Source organism: Natrix helvetica, assembly GCF_964273705.1.
Source record: "Natrix helvetica genome assembly, chromosome: 10".
Lineage (NCBI taxonomy): Eukaryota > Metazoa > Chordata > Lepidosauria > Squamata > Natricidae > Natrix > Natrix helvetica.
This window is the reverse complement of record NC_138561.1, coordinates 20,921,910-20,935,807: the sequence shown is the minus strand read 5'-3', so window position 1 is coordinate 20,935,807 and position 13,898 is coordinate 20,921,910. Positions and strand designations below refer to the sequence as shown.

The 13,898-nt window shown below is 42.9% G+C and overlaps 1 protein-coding gene across 1 annotated transcript; it reads right to left on the bottom strand.

Moving 5' to 3' along the window:
- Positions 1-509: 509 nt before the first annotated feature.
- LOC309397270 (hepatocyte nuclear factor 4-beta-like) lies at positions 510-13,657 on the bottom strand. Its single transcript, XM_081963134.1, has 10 exons — positions 13,427-13,657; positions 7,596-7,767; positions 6,498-6,592; positions 5,627-5,733; positions 4,417-4,572; positions 4,165-4,252; positions 3,713-3,865; positions 2,269-2,505; positions 1,411-1,530; positions 510-1,109 (listed from the first exon to the last, which is right to left on the bottom strand). Exons 1-10 carry the CDS (start codon positions 13,542-13,544, stop codon positions 973-975), a joined length of 1,383 nt encoding a protein of 460 aa, XP_081819260.1. The 5' UTR covers positions 13,545-13,657; the 3' UTR covers positions 510-972.
- Positions 13,658-13,898: the final 241 nt, after the last annotated feature.

Here is a 13,898-nt window from a genome sequence, read left to right as displayed (position 1 = left end):
GGCACAAAGTCCCCAGGTTCATAATGTGGCTGTCTCTGACCACAAAATCATTGATGGAGCCCATCAGGAGAGAGAATATGGGTTGATTTATGGGTGACATGGTAGCAGCGTTCCAATATTTGAGGGGCTGCCACAAAGAAGAAGGGGACAACTTATTTTCCAAAGCGTCAGAAAACAAGACAAGAAGCAAAGGATGGAAATTAATCAAGGAGAGAAGCAACTTAGAACTAAGAAGGAATTTCCTGACAGTGAGAACAATTAATCAATGGAACAATTTGCCTCCTGAAGTTGTAGGTGTTTCATCACTGGAGGCTTTTTTTAAAAAAAAAAAACCTATCTGAAATGGTATTGGCTCTCCTGCTTGAGCAGGGGGTTGGACTAGAAGACCTCCAAGGTTCCTTCCAGATCCATTCTGATTGATTGAGTGCGTACTTCAGCTTCTTGTGAAGACCTACCTTGCCCGCAAGCCATAAATGGCCATTCCGAAGTATTAACTCGATACGTTGCTTTGAAGACTTTTATTTTAAGTACAATTTACTTTGTTCCAACATTAATATTTTACAAATGGCAAGAGGAATCTCAAAAATGTAGGTTAAATCCTAGGAGTATGCCAATCATATGTACTGTATGTATCTCTCAGCTAGAACTACCATTGGACTATGGCCATCAAACTGGTTTTACGATCTGCGTTGAGCTAATCTCCATTTGCTGTTCCACCCAAACCAGTCCTGTTGTTTCCACAACAACACAATAGATGGGAGTGTAACACAAAATAAGCCACTTAACTGCCACTGTTTTATATGATAGTTAACACCTGTTATGCTAATGATGTTGCAGGATCTTGGGAAGGACCCAAGCGACATGCAAGGTGATTTTAATGGGCGAGAAACCTAGCGATGTTGACTGCCGTCATGGGAGCAAAGCTTGTTGAATTCAAAAAGGGGCAACTACAAAAAAGTAAGAGTGGATTTCCTAGAGGATCTCTTGTTTGGGGATGACCACCTGGGGCAAAAGGGTTGTTTGAATTTCAGATCCAGAGGTGGGACCCAGTTTGTAGTCTTCACTTCCTGTGCTGGTGGAAGGAGAAGGGAGCGAAGTTTCTGGTGAAGCTGTAGAAGAAAAGATGAACATGATAATTACTTCTCATGTACGTGAGCCATGATTTGCTTTCCTGACCAGTCTGCCCTGGACCTTCAAAAAGTCCTTCATGATATGTTCAGAAGTTCCTGTTCCCCAGTGGATCCACTCCTTCTCTATTGTCTTCCTGCCAATCTACTTCATCACCACTCTTTCATCCAATCATTATCACCCACCCACTCTAGTCATTTCCAAGCATTTGTATCCTTTAGGTCAATGGTCAAGGTTCAACCACAATTTCCTAGTTGAAGCATTGAGAAATTGGGTACCTACAGACTGAGATGGTGTGAATGACTGAGCCAATTGTGCTAGGCAGCACGATGTGACTTGGAAGATGTTCCATGTTATGGCTGGAAGGGCCTGGCTGATATTGGGGCATATCCATGCTTGTTCCTGCACAAAAAGAAACCCATCTCAGTCCAATCATATTCAATGAACAAACCCCCAAATAGCAGTCTGATTTTATTTCTGGATGTCCACGTTCCTCTGCCTTTCAAACTACGTCAAGTGACACGAAAGGAAATCATCTATCTTGGGAGCCTGTCCCCCTTGAAGAATCTACACAAAAGTCGGAACTACAGTAGAAGCAAAGAGCATTGAACTCTCCTGGCATTGCCTTTCAGTTTTCAACAGATGACAACCCCCCCCCCCCCAAAAAAAAATTTTCAGTTCTCTAATAAAATCTCACGGGGCAAGGAAAGAACTAAGTTCAGTCCTTGTTGAATTCCAAGCCATTTAACATGTAGGTAGGTTTCTAAAAAGAAATTTAATAGAAATGGAATCCACGCCACAGAATTTCGTTTGTTTGTGTTATAGGGCAGGGGGTGTCCAAACTTTGTAACTTTTAAGACTTGTGGACTTCAACTCCCAGAAAGCTTCTTTCTCTGTCTCCCAGTTTTGTTACCCCACTTTTCTTTCAGCAGGTTGAGATGGTAGATGGAACATCCATGGTTGTGTTTTCTCCACAACCACCACCTTGTGGGGTAGGTTGGGTTGCATGAGAGGGACAACCTAAGAGGCTCCTCAGAGGTTCCTTCCTGAAGGAGGAGCAGAAGTTGGGTGTCCTTGCTCCTAATCCAGGTCCCCTTGACATCTAGTCCAGGCCCCTTCACATCTCCACCCACACTGTACCTCCAAGGAGCATTTCTTGCAGCAAGCTGTCAATCCTGGCCATGCCGAAGAGTTTGATGAACTGCACTTGCTCGATCATCTGCCAGGTGATGCTTTGCAGAGGAGGGAGCAAGAGGAGGATGTCGCTGAACCTTCCCCGGGAATCGTACTGCCGGTCATTGATGTAATCCTCCAGGTTCACTTGCACCTGGAAACGCATGTTCTTGACTTTCCCCGGATCGCTCAGCCCTTTGCAATCTGGGACAAGGAGAAAGGAGAGAAACAAGGCAGATGGGAATAGAGGCGGACAAATGTTGTCGGTCACACTTACGGTGGGAGCATGACCGAGAAGGGAAATGACCAGGTGAAGCAAAAACAATAGAAAATTAGATTTGGTTCAGGACGGAGGTACCGTATTTTTCGGAGTATAAGATGCACCAAGGTTTTGAAGAGGCAATTTTTTAAAAAAAGGTTTTGCACTCTGCAGACCTCCTAAAAACAGCCCGTTTTTCATGAAAACGAGCCCTGTTTCTTTTTCTTCAAAAAAAAGGGCATGAATACCCTTTAGGAGGCTTGTAGAGTGCTCCTGGGGAGGGCAAAAACGAGCAAAAAACGGCCCGTTTTGCCAAAAAGGGGGGCATGGATAGCCTTTAGGAGGCTTATAGAGTGCTCCTGGGGATTGGGGGGGCAAAATTGAGGAAAATGCGGCCCACTTTTAGCTCATTTCTGCCCTCCCCAGCCCCCAGGAGCTGTCTGAAAGCCTCCTACGGGCTATGCACAGGCTTTTTGGTGAAGGAGGCAGGGTTTCGGGAGGCAAAAAATGCTGCGTTCAGTGTATAAGGCGCACCCAGATTTTCAGCCTCTTTTTGAGGAAAAAAGGCGCGTCTTATACTGCAAAAAATACAGTAGGTTTTAAGACAATGGTAGAAGGTCCAGAAAAGCTAAAAGAAGCCCAGATACCCGAAAATAAGCCCTCCCCAAAAATATATGCAGCATAGCATCAGCCATGAGGTGACCACGCTCGTCACCTCCTCCACCTCAAAAATAATAAGACCTCCCCGAAAATAAGGCCAAGAGATTATTTTGGGGGCCAAAAGAAAATAAGACCTTGTCTTGTTTTCGGTGTAACACGGTACCTGTTGGAAGCTCGTCCTATCAATTGTCTCAGAGGTGCTTTTTCAAGAGGCAACTGGATTATCTTTGCTTTTCCTTGAAGACGCTTTACTTCTCATCCAAGAAGCTTCTTCCGTTTTGAAGAACTGAACCGAAGAAGCTTCTCGGTTGAGAAGCGAAACGCCTTCAAGGAAAAACAGAGAAAATCCAGTTGTCTCTTTAAAAAGCACCTTTGGGACAATCACGAATCTCCATAGACTTTCTCCTGTCAATTCCTATCATCTTCTGGTAATCAAAAGGTGGTAGTTGCTTTTTTTGAATCAAACTCGGGACGATATGAAGAATAAAATACCTGGATCAAAAAAGACGATGGCTTTAAGACAGGCATATTCGTTCTCGTCGATCTGAATTTCCCGTAAGGGCTTCACCAGCTCATCCAGAATCCTGATTGCCACGCGGGCAATTTCAAGCTCTGGACATTGCATGGGGATGATGAAGTCGTTGCCTATAGAAGAGGAAGGGGTGTTGTGAGGCACAGGACGGTGATACACGGCTCCAGCTAATAGCTGAAACCCGTGGGAACAGTCAGCGTCGGTTTTCACCAGCCCGTGCCAATATGATACAACCCATCAAACTATTCTTTGAGGAATCTACCTGCTATTCTGTTTGCTAAGGGTGTGTTACTTGGAACCCTGGCCCCCTGATTATTTATAAAAGCTCCACAGGGACCCCTTGGAACGGTCCAGAGATCGAGAAGCTCCATTGGAGTTGGATGATGGTGAAAAAAAAATATATTCTTTTTACCTAATAAGAGAAAATTTGTGTATGGAATGGAGCGCTTTGCAACTCCCAGCAAGAGGTTCTCCCCCGCATGAGCTCTTAGCAATGCAACCTGCAAATAGGAAGAAGGGAGGATACGTTATTGCAGACTCGTGCCTTCCAAAACCGCTCTAAAGAAGCAAACTTCTCAGTGTGCGAGTTAGTAAAAGTCGCCCACCGTCCTTTGTGCAATTTAAGAGTGTAACACTGGGCAAAAAGACGGTTTTCCTTGCTCACCTGGTCATCCAGAGGAAGCTCGCAGAACACGGGGATGCATTTTGCCCACTCCACGAGAACCAGAAGCTGCTGCTTCATCGACTCACACACGTCGTTGATGGTGGCGATTTTCTTCATGGCAAGCTCTGCGCTGTGCACGGGACGGAGAGCTGAATACTGCAAAACAAGAGACCAGGTAACCCCCTAGGCCAGTTCCCAAGTTTGGACACCCCTGCTCTAGGCACTAAGCCTCCCTCTTTCCCCTCCTTCGGTTCTTCCCTCCCCTCCTTTTCTATAAGGGAGCAAGGAGAGGAATTCGTTCACTTTCCAATTCTGTGCAAACATCTGAATTTGTATTGACAAACGAATCAATGAAGCGAGAGCATTATCCTTGCAAATTCAGATTTGGCAGTGCACATAGGCAGGTTTTTTTGGGGGGGAAATAAGTCTTTAAAAAAGGTCTGTATAAAGATGAGAAAGAAAAAGAGGAAGGAAGGAAGATAGGAAGGAAGGAATAAAGGACAGACAGGCATCATATGGAAGAAATTACATTGTAAAATGTACATTAATCAAAACAGCAGTGATCCCTACTTTTGGAGAAATACCCTTCAGCATGCATGCCCATTTTAATACAATTTCTAAAGAAGCCTTGGGTTAAATGGGATAATGGGATAATGAAATGAAACCATTTGTGCATGCCATGGGCATGTTTTCAACAACGAACAACAACAACAGCACCAGAAACATCAAAGCAATACATTTTGTCTCTTCTCTGCCCCATTGAGTTTATTTGGGCATAATATGCTCAAATTCGGTAGGTTTCGTTGCTCCAGCAGGTGGCAATATATCACAAGTGTTTTATTAACGCTCCCGGTTAAAGATAAGACTGCACCCCCACTTCAAACAGATTATTAAACTTGTAGAGTTGAGATAGATCAAAACTAATTCCGCATGGGCAAAAACCCTATTGGAGAGTTTAGTGCAAAGTTATCTATCAGAAATAACTGGGGTAGCAAAATAAATTCACAGTTACATTCTTGCAAGAAGATCTGGGGAAAGTTCTCTCTCTCCATCCATCCATCTATCTATCTCCCCTCTCTCCCTTATCTATCTATCTATCTATCTATCTATCTATCTATCTATCTATCTATCTATCTATCTATCATCTATCTATCTACCCACCCACCCATCCATCCATCCATCCATCCATCCATCCATCCATCTCCCTTACCTGCTGGGCCATTGCTTCTGCTTGGGTTAGGATGGTGATGGACAATGCCCCATTGTCTTCATAACTGTTTCTCCGGATGCTGATCCTGTCCCGTTCATTCTGTACAGCTTTTGGGGAGAAATAAAGAGACGATGAAGAATTAGCTGGCCGACCAGTGATTGACAGTTCAGTCGGTGGATCGATCAAGTGGCATCATCACTCATGAACTTCTACCTGAGCATTTGCAAACTCCATGGGAAGCCAAATTCACTAACAACCATTTCACTAATTTAACAACTAGGATGATTCAATCCAGGGTGTTACAGGACGCGAGGATAATTATAAATTCACTTCTTACTCTACGGTGACTACATAACTCCCTTCTCTCTGAAATCTATCCGGTCTCATCATAAATCATAGGTTCATTTTTATTCCTGTTTTATGGAAAAACTCCATATCCAATTCATCATGTGTTATGGACCTCCATTCAGAAAAGTCATGTTTATCTTTGAAATGTCATTGTTTGGGTGGCCTACTCTATTCATGTAACATTGCTCATCAATGCATTGAGAAGTTTCACGCAGAGAATTTAGGGAGACGGGCGCATCAGGGCTAGGAAGAGGGCAGAAAGTTTTATTAGAGCAACAGCTTTTTTTTCCTGTCCCTTCGATTATAATTCATAGGAGCAAGATTAATCTGGGTCATTTAAACTTTTGGAAGAGAGGCCATCCTTCCTTGCTGATCTGTGACTCATAAAAGATACGAGCAGAGATTTGCTTACGTGGAACTTACTCTGACTCATTGTCACATCCAGAGGCTAGAGATCACACAGCCAGCAACACAACCTGGACTGTATCACACTCCAAAACGGAGGACAGTTGGGGGGAATTACCTTCTTTTTTCATTCCTGCTCGGAAACATTTTTTCAGGCGGCAATATCGACATTGATTTCTCTTGTCTTTGTCGATCACACACTGTCGACTGAACCTTGAAAGGAAAACGGAGGTTAATTCTGAGGAAAGAGAATGGATTATTTCCCAACCTTGAATTGATTTTTTTAAGGGCTGTTTTAGCAAAGGACATAGCATTTTTCCTGTGTTTTTCCCCAGAAGTCTCCTAAAAAAATATGAGAAAATTATATTATGGAGAGAGCTTCTTCGTTTATTGCTTTGTAAATCATTACCTCTTCCAAGAAATAGCTAAGGACAACGTTTATGCCTGATGTTTCCCAGGACTATTAATGGTAGTGTCTAAGGCAGTGTTTCTCAAACTTGCCACTGGAAGATCTATGGACTTCAACACCCAGAATTCCCCAGCTAACATGCTTGGAGATGTGTGGACTCCACTTTCAGAGTGTCTGCAGCCTATTTTTCTTTTGGATCTGTCACACTTTCTATTATTTTACTATGCATTTTCTATTGGGGGAAAATGGTAGTGGGGATTATATGGAATTGGATGATATGTAGCCATAACAACATTCTTTCTAGAAACCCAAGGTCATTCTTTGTCTTTGCACCTGACCGGAACTGGATGGGTGGAACTGTCAGCATGGCAGTGGGAGATTGAACCATGTGATGGACTTGTGGGTGTGGGGGAAAGATCTTGAACTTTCAACTGGGTGGGAAGCCTTCAGATTCGAGTTCCAACATGGCTCTTTTAATAACTGAAACTCTGAGGAATCATTTGCCTCAGACTAATTTTGGATGCTATTTGGAACTCTGACACCCACCTTTATACACAACCCACATGTGTGGACTTGAAGATGTGTGGACTACAACTCCCAGAATTTTCTTGCTAGCATGCTTGGATATGTGTGGACTCCACCTTCATATGCAACCCACAGGTGAGAACTTGAAGATGTGTGGACTTCAACTCCCAGCTTTCTGGAAGTTGAAGGACACTCATCTTCAAGCTGCCAAGGTTGAGAAACACTTGCAAGGAAATGGGAATTTCCCAGAATTCCCTGAAAAAAGTGACAGCATCTTTATACCTGCAGGAATACATGTGATTCTTCCGGACGCTCCTTCTGAAGAAGCCTTTGCAGCCATCGCAGCTGGAAGCACCATAATGCTTCCCAGTTGCACGGTCCCCACAGATGGAGCACAACGAGTTGATCCCATTTGCAAGTAAGCCATTGTTGCTTGTCTCTGAGACAAGGGCCTCTACAAAAAGAAAAGACTGTCAGGCAGGCCTCTTATCAAAATTTCAAGGGGGCCAATTGCCATGATTAAAAACCATACAGAACCGATAAAGATAACAACTAGGATTTCAACCCAATCCAATACAGGCAGTCCTTGACGTACGACCACAAATGAGCCCCAAATGTCTGTTGCTGAGCGAGACAGTTGTTAAGTCAATTTTGCCCCATTTTATGACCATTCTTGACACAGTTGTTAAGCGAATCACTTCAGACATCAACTGAGTAACATGGTTGTTAACTGGCTCTGGCTTCCTCATTGCCTTTCCTTGTCAGAAAGTCGCAAAAAGGGATTGCATGACACACACACACACACACCCAGGACATTGCAACTGTCATAAGTACATGCCGGTTGCCAAGTGTCCAAATTTTATCACATGACCACATGAATGCTGCAATGGTTATGAGTGTGAAAAGCAGTCGTAAGTCACTTTTTTCAGTGCTGTTGAAATTTTGAACGGCCACTAAGTCAACGGTTGCAAGTCGAGGAGAAGAGAATAGAGGGAAAATCACTGGAAGCATCAGTGCAAAATTTTAAAGCCACTGAAATAGAACTGCTTTTAGCATAAAGCATTAATATCACTTCATAAGGCCTTGGTAAGCCCCCACTTGGAATATTGCATCCTGTCATGGTCACCGTGATATAAAACAGAGGTTGAGATTCTAGAAAGAGTGCAGAGAAGAGCAACAAAGATAATTAGGGGACTGGAGACTAAAACATATAAAAAACGGGTATGTCTAGTCTGATGAAAGGGAGGACTAGGGGAGACATAATAGCAGTCTTCCAATATCTCAGGGGCTGCCCCAAAGAAGAGGGAGTCAAGCTATTCTCCAAAGCACCAGAAGACAAAACAAGAAGCAATGGGTGGAAACTAATCAAGGAGAGAATCAACTTAGAACTAAGGAGAAATTTCCTGACAGTTAGAAGAATTAATCAGTGGAACAGAAGATGCCTCCAGAAGTTGTGGCACCTCCTCACTGGAAGTTTTTAAGAAGAGATTATCTGAAATGGTATAGGGTTTCCTGCCTAAGCAAGGGATTGGACTAGAAAACCTCCAAGGTCCCTTCCAACTCAGTTATTCTAGTCTACCTCTATGAAAAGGAACTTAAATGCAACTATTAGCTGTCTCTTGGAAAAGTCAAAGTAGGTGGACTTCACCTGCCAAAAGGGAATTGTATGAATCAGGGGAAGCCTAAGAAAGATGACAGGTGAAATCTTGGGAGCAGATCTGACCCTTGAAAGGTGTGGTCAATCCCTGAAGATTCAGAGTAGGAAGTTTTTGATTTCCACAAGAGAGAAGAATCCTAGAACGCTAAAGCTAACATCTTTCCCAATGCTTCCTTTGTCAACAAAAGTACACAGATATTGAGTAAGACCAGAATGCTAGGTTTTCCTTTAATAAAGTACCTTCTTCCTCCCTCGCTCCCCCCATGGGATGTTCATAACACAAGATCATAACTATGGATGGGTGTGAATAGGTTAATTTTTTTCAGCCAGAAATTTGGAGAGCTGGCATGATTTTATCTTTTGAAGTACCAGGAACAATGTTCTGAGATATCTCAGGTTATTAGCTACCTCTATATGAGTCTATGAGTCATTATGATTACCAGGAAAATACCGTCACTGAGTTGTGATGGTGGGAACAGAAAAACAAACTACTCAACAGCGACACTATGTCAGAACATGTCAGTATGTCTAAAAAAAGGACTAGGGGAGACATGATAGCAGGGTTCCAATATCTCGGGCTGCCACAAAGAAGAAGGAGTCAAACTATTCTCCAAAGCACCTGAAGGCAGGATAAGAAGCAATGGGTGGAAATTAATAAAGGAGAGAAGCAACCTAGAACTAAGTACGAATGTCCATCAAAAGCTTACACAGGCCCAATGTCTGATTTTTTCAACATAGACCATCCTCTCCTTGAATGGCTGGGTGGACATTAACATTTGACCTAGTATAAATCCATGTATTTGCCATACACTAAATAAATAAAAATAAAATCAAACTAAGGAGAAATTTCCGGACAGTTAGAACAATAAATCAGTGGAATAACTTGTTTCCAGAAGTTGTAAATGCTCCAACACTGGATTTTTTTTAAAGAAGAAATTGGACAACTATTTGTCTGAAATGGTATAGAGTTTCCTGCCTAAGCAGGGGGTGGGACTAGAAGACCTCCAAGGTCTCTTCCAACTCTTATTATTCTGTCCATTCCTACCATTACAAAGAATAAAAATGCTTGCAAAAGGCATTTTCTTGATACTCAATCGCTCAGGCTCTCTTTCTCGATGTGATTGGAGTGGCTTCCTTAACCGAACAGGCTCCCTTCTGATTTGTTTCCCTAAATTTTGCAAGAACAGTTTCCCTAGTGCGTCATGTAAAGTTCTTGGATAGACCTTGATTTCATTGACGGGATTGGTCTTGAACAAGGGAACTTTTTGGCTCAGGTCTCTAAAGCTGTTTTGACCACTTTTTCAAGAGGGTGCTTACCCAAGGCAAACACGGTTAATTTCAAAACAGCTAGTTCCTGAGCAAGCTGGTTTACTCATTAGCTCATAAGCAAACACACCGCTGCCTGCTTGAAACAGCCTTCACCTTTAGGAAACTCTAGAGTGTGGCATCTAACAACGTGAACTTTTACCGTACATCGAGATTCTGGTCTTTTGGATACCGAGCGAATTCAGAGGCGTTTCGTTGCAGAAAGAGAATGAATGAGTGCATGGGTGCACGTCTGAACGAGATGGGCAGCTATATAGATTCAATCCATCAATCAAAATAAAATACTTGAATGAACTGAAAGGAGCCTTTAGGCTTAATGCAGATATTTAAATTCAGCTACACCTGGTAGGAGATGGATTGTCAGTTTCTATTCCAACTATGTTTCCCATTTAGAATAGAATAGAATAACAGAGTTGGAAGGGACCTTGGAGGTCTTTTAGTTCACCCCCTGCCTAGGCAGGAAGCCCTACATCACTTTAGAGAAATGGTTATCCAACCTCTTCTTAAAAACTTCCAGTGTTGGAGCATTCACAACTTCTGGAGGCAAGTTGTCCCATTGATTAATTGTTCTAACTATTTAATAGGCACCAAGATGATTGATATCTAAAACCAGGCCATGAAAATGGATTTGCATAAAATTCACAGCCTCGGGATGTCTACATATAGTACCAAAAATAATAAATTGTTTGGTCAAATTTGTGTAAAAAATGTGTCTATGGAGATTCTCAGGCATCCAGGTCATGGTTGTCCCAAAGGTGCTTTTTTCAAGAGGCAACTGGACTTGCTTGTTTTTTTTTCTTTGAAGACATTTCGCTTATCATCCAAGAAGCTTCTTCAGCTTCCCCACCATCCATCCAGAACTGAAGAAGCTTTTTGGATGAGAAGCAAAACTTCTTCAAAGAAAAAAAAGCCAAGGAAGTCCAGTTGCCTCTTGAAAAAGCAGCTTTTGGGGTAAAAAAAAAAACATTTGTAAGCCTGGCCAGGATGCAAAAGAACTCGGGAACTTGCCTCTGAAGAATCTTATTACAGAAAGTCCTCAACTTACAACAGCTTGTTTAGTGACCTCTTGAAGTTACAACGGCACTGGAACCAGTGACTTCTGGCCGTTTTCGTACTTACGACCATTGCAACATCCCCGTGGTCATGGGATCAAAATTCTGAGGCTTGGCCACTATCTCATATTTATGACAGTTGTATTCTCCTGGGATCCACTTTTCTAACCTTCTGATGAGCAAAGTCAATGGGAGCAAAGTCAGATTCACTTAACAACTGTGCTACTACTTTAACATCTGAAGTGATTCCCTTATTAGCTGAGACAAGAAAGGTTGTAAAATGGGCAAAACTCACAACAACTGTCTCACTTAGCAACATAAATTCTGGGCTCAATTGTACCATGTTTCCCTGAAAATAAGACAGGGTCTTATTTTTTATTTGACCTCTGAAATAAGTGCTTGGCCTTGTTTTCATGGAGGTCTTATTATTTTTGAGGTGCAGGAAGCAGAGAGCGTGGCCACCTCATGGCTGCTGCTGTGTTGCAATCTTTTCGGGGAGGGCTTACTTTAGCGCATGCACTCCAAAGCCCGATTATCTGGGGAGGTCTTATTTTGGGGAAAACAGGGTAGTTGTAACTCGAGGACATCCTGTATTCCATAGGCCTAGGTTTTCGACTGAACCTCTGACTTTACAAGGTCCTGTTGTAAAAAAAAAAAAAACACCCTTTGTTTCCTAAAACTCCAGAACGTTGCTTGGAAGGAAGAACTGTCAAGTTGTTGCTAAAAAAATACTTTCCTCTTTTCCTGTGGTCCATATTTTTGCTGTAAAATAACATGAAATAAAAACTTTCCCATCTGCTGTGAAATGATCAGGTGGTTTTCCATTGCTTATAGAAATTGTGGGTGGCCAACTGTGAAACCTTACGAGCTTCACTCTCCATTCTAATAAAACCAATATTGGTTTCCCACTTTTTAAGTCTCTGGATTTTCATCCAGCCAGGGACTTCTATATTGGTTGCCCTCGTTGGCTTTTTAGCAAGACTCAAGCCCATCACTGGAGGCTTTCAAGAAAAGATTGGGAAACATTTGTCCAGGAGGGTATAAGGTTTTGGGTTCCTGGGGTTGGACTACAAGACCTCCAAGGTCCTTTCCAGCCGTAGGATTCTCTGATTCAGAACAACAGGCACATACTCTCTTAGTACAAGCAGTAAGTAAGCATGATTTTGCACCGATTTGATAACAGTACAGCTCACAGGAACTGAACAGTAAGATATACCCAGGTGCAGAAAAAATATCCCAAAGAAAAATCACATTAATGCCATCTTTCTTACGGTCTCCAAAACATGCAAGCCCCCCTCACAACATTTTGTAAAACAGCCCGGAGACTTACGCCAGCTTTAAAGAGTCGCATAGTTTTTGTGGAATACTGAACACAAAAAGTAAGGCCGTCAGGCACATACACTGACATGTATCGCAATGAACTTTTGAACAGGGGACACAAACCCAAGCTATACTAATTCTCCGTTAAGTTTGATGGTGTGAAGAGAAAAACACCAACGTTTGCTAAGCAACAATGAATTCTAGATGGCCTTTTCCCCCTCCAGCAAGAGGAAAAAGACAGTGGCAAAGAAATTAATTTCACGGAGACAAGACTGCTAAATTATCTATTTCCCTCCCCAAAGGAATGTTTGTTTATTTCCTGCTCTATTTCTAAAAGCCCTCGTTGTCTAAATGAGGTGGCTCAACTCTCTGTGTGTGCTATCTCTTTTCCCAAAGGCCCTTGACAAACAGAGTGGCCCGTGATAGGAACGGCATTCACTTATTTCGGAAATCCACCAACCATCCTTCGGAAGACAGTCATCCAGACTTAATCCTAATCCGTGTGGCTAAATAGTTGGTCTTACTAAGCAAGATCTTAACCAAACATTCCCTCCAGCCCAATCCAGGAAAGTTCTCAAGAAGTTTCATCTGCTATCAAATCCTAGGTCCTGGCATCTCCCCACAGCCCCATTCTTCTGTTCCTCGGAGAGTTCACCAGGACAAGTTAGTACCTTCGACCCCACAGTCTCCTTTGTCCACCAAGAGGGCAACTAAGATAACAGGGTCCGACTGGAGAGAGGAAAGAAGGATCTCCTCACCTGATGAGTTTGTGGGCAGCACCCTCAGATTTTCAAACTCTAGCATGGTGTACGAGGAGTCGAGAGACTCGGCATAATCTGGCATTTCCATGTCCATTAGGCTTTGACAAATCCTCATAATTCTTGTCAACGCAGGCGGGCAAGGCCCCCGCTACTCAGCTGTCAATCACAGCTAGGGTTTCTAACACAGAAGGTTTGACTACTACTCCGAGCTGCCCGGATGACAAATCATTACCCAGCTCCCCACCCCACCCCCACCCACCCCCTATCCCGTTTACTCTCTCCCAGCATTATCAGGAGGTTGGAAGGTATAAATGACCTAGTATTTATTGCTCTCTCTCTCTCTCTCTGTTTCTCTTCTCCCATGAATGTATGCCTTGGATCATGATTATATGATGCAGATAAGACTCGGTTCAAATCAACTTGGATTGCATCCTTGGTTCAATAGCATGCAGTTTATGGCAATCCTTGG

Coding starts and splice junctions, on each gene's coding strand:
- LOC309397270 (XM_081963134.1), bottom strand. CDS start 13,544: ATGAGGATTTGTCAAAGCCTAATGGACATGGAAATGCCAGATTATGCC. Junction 4,573..5,626: donor CAGAAGCAATGGCCCAGCAG/GTAAGGGAGATG, acceptor CTTGTTTTGCAG/TATTCAGCTCTCCGTCCCGT. Junction 4,253..4,416: donor AGCTTCCTCTGGATGACCAG/GTGAGCAAGGAA, acceptor TCCTATTTGCAG/GTTGCATTGCTAAGAGCTCA.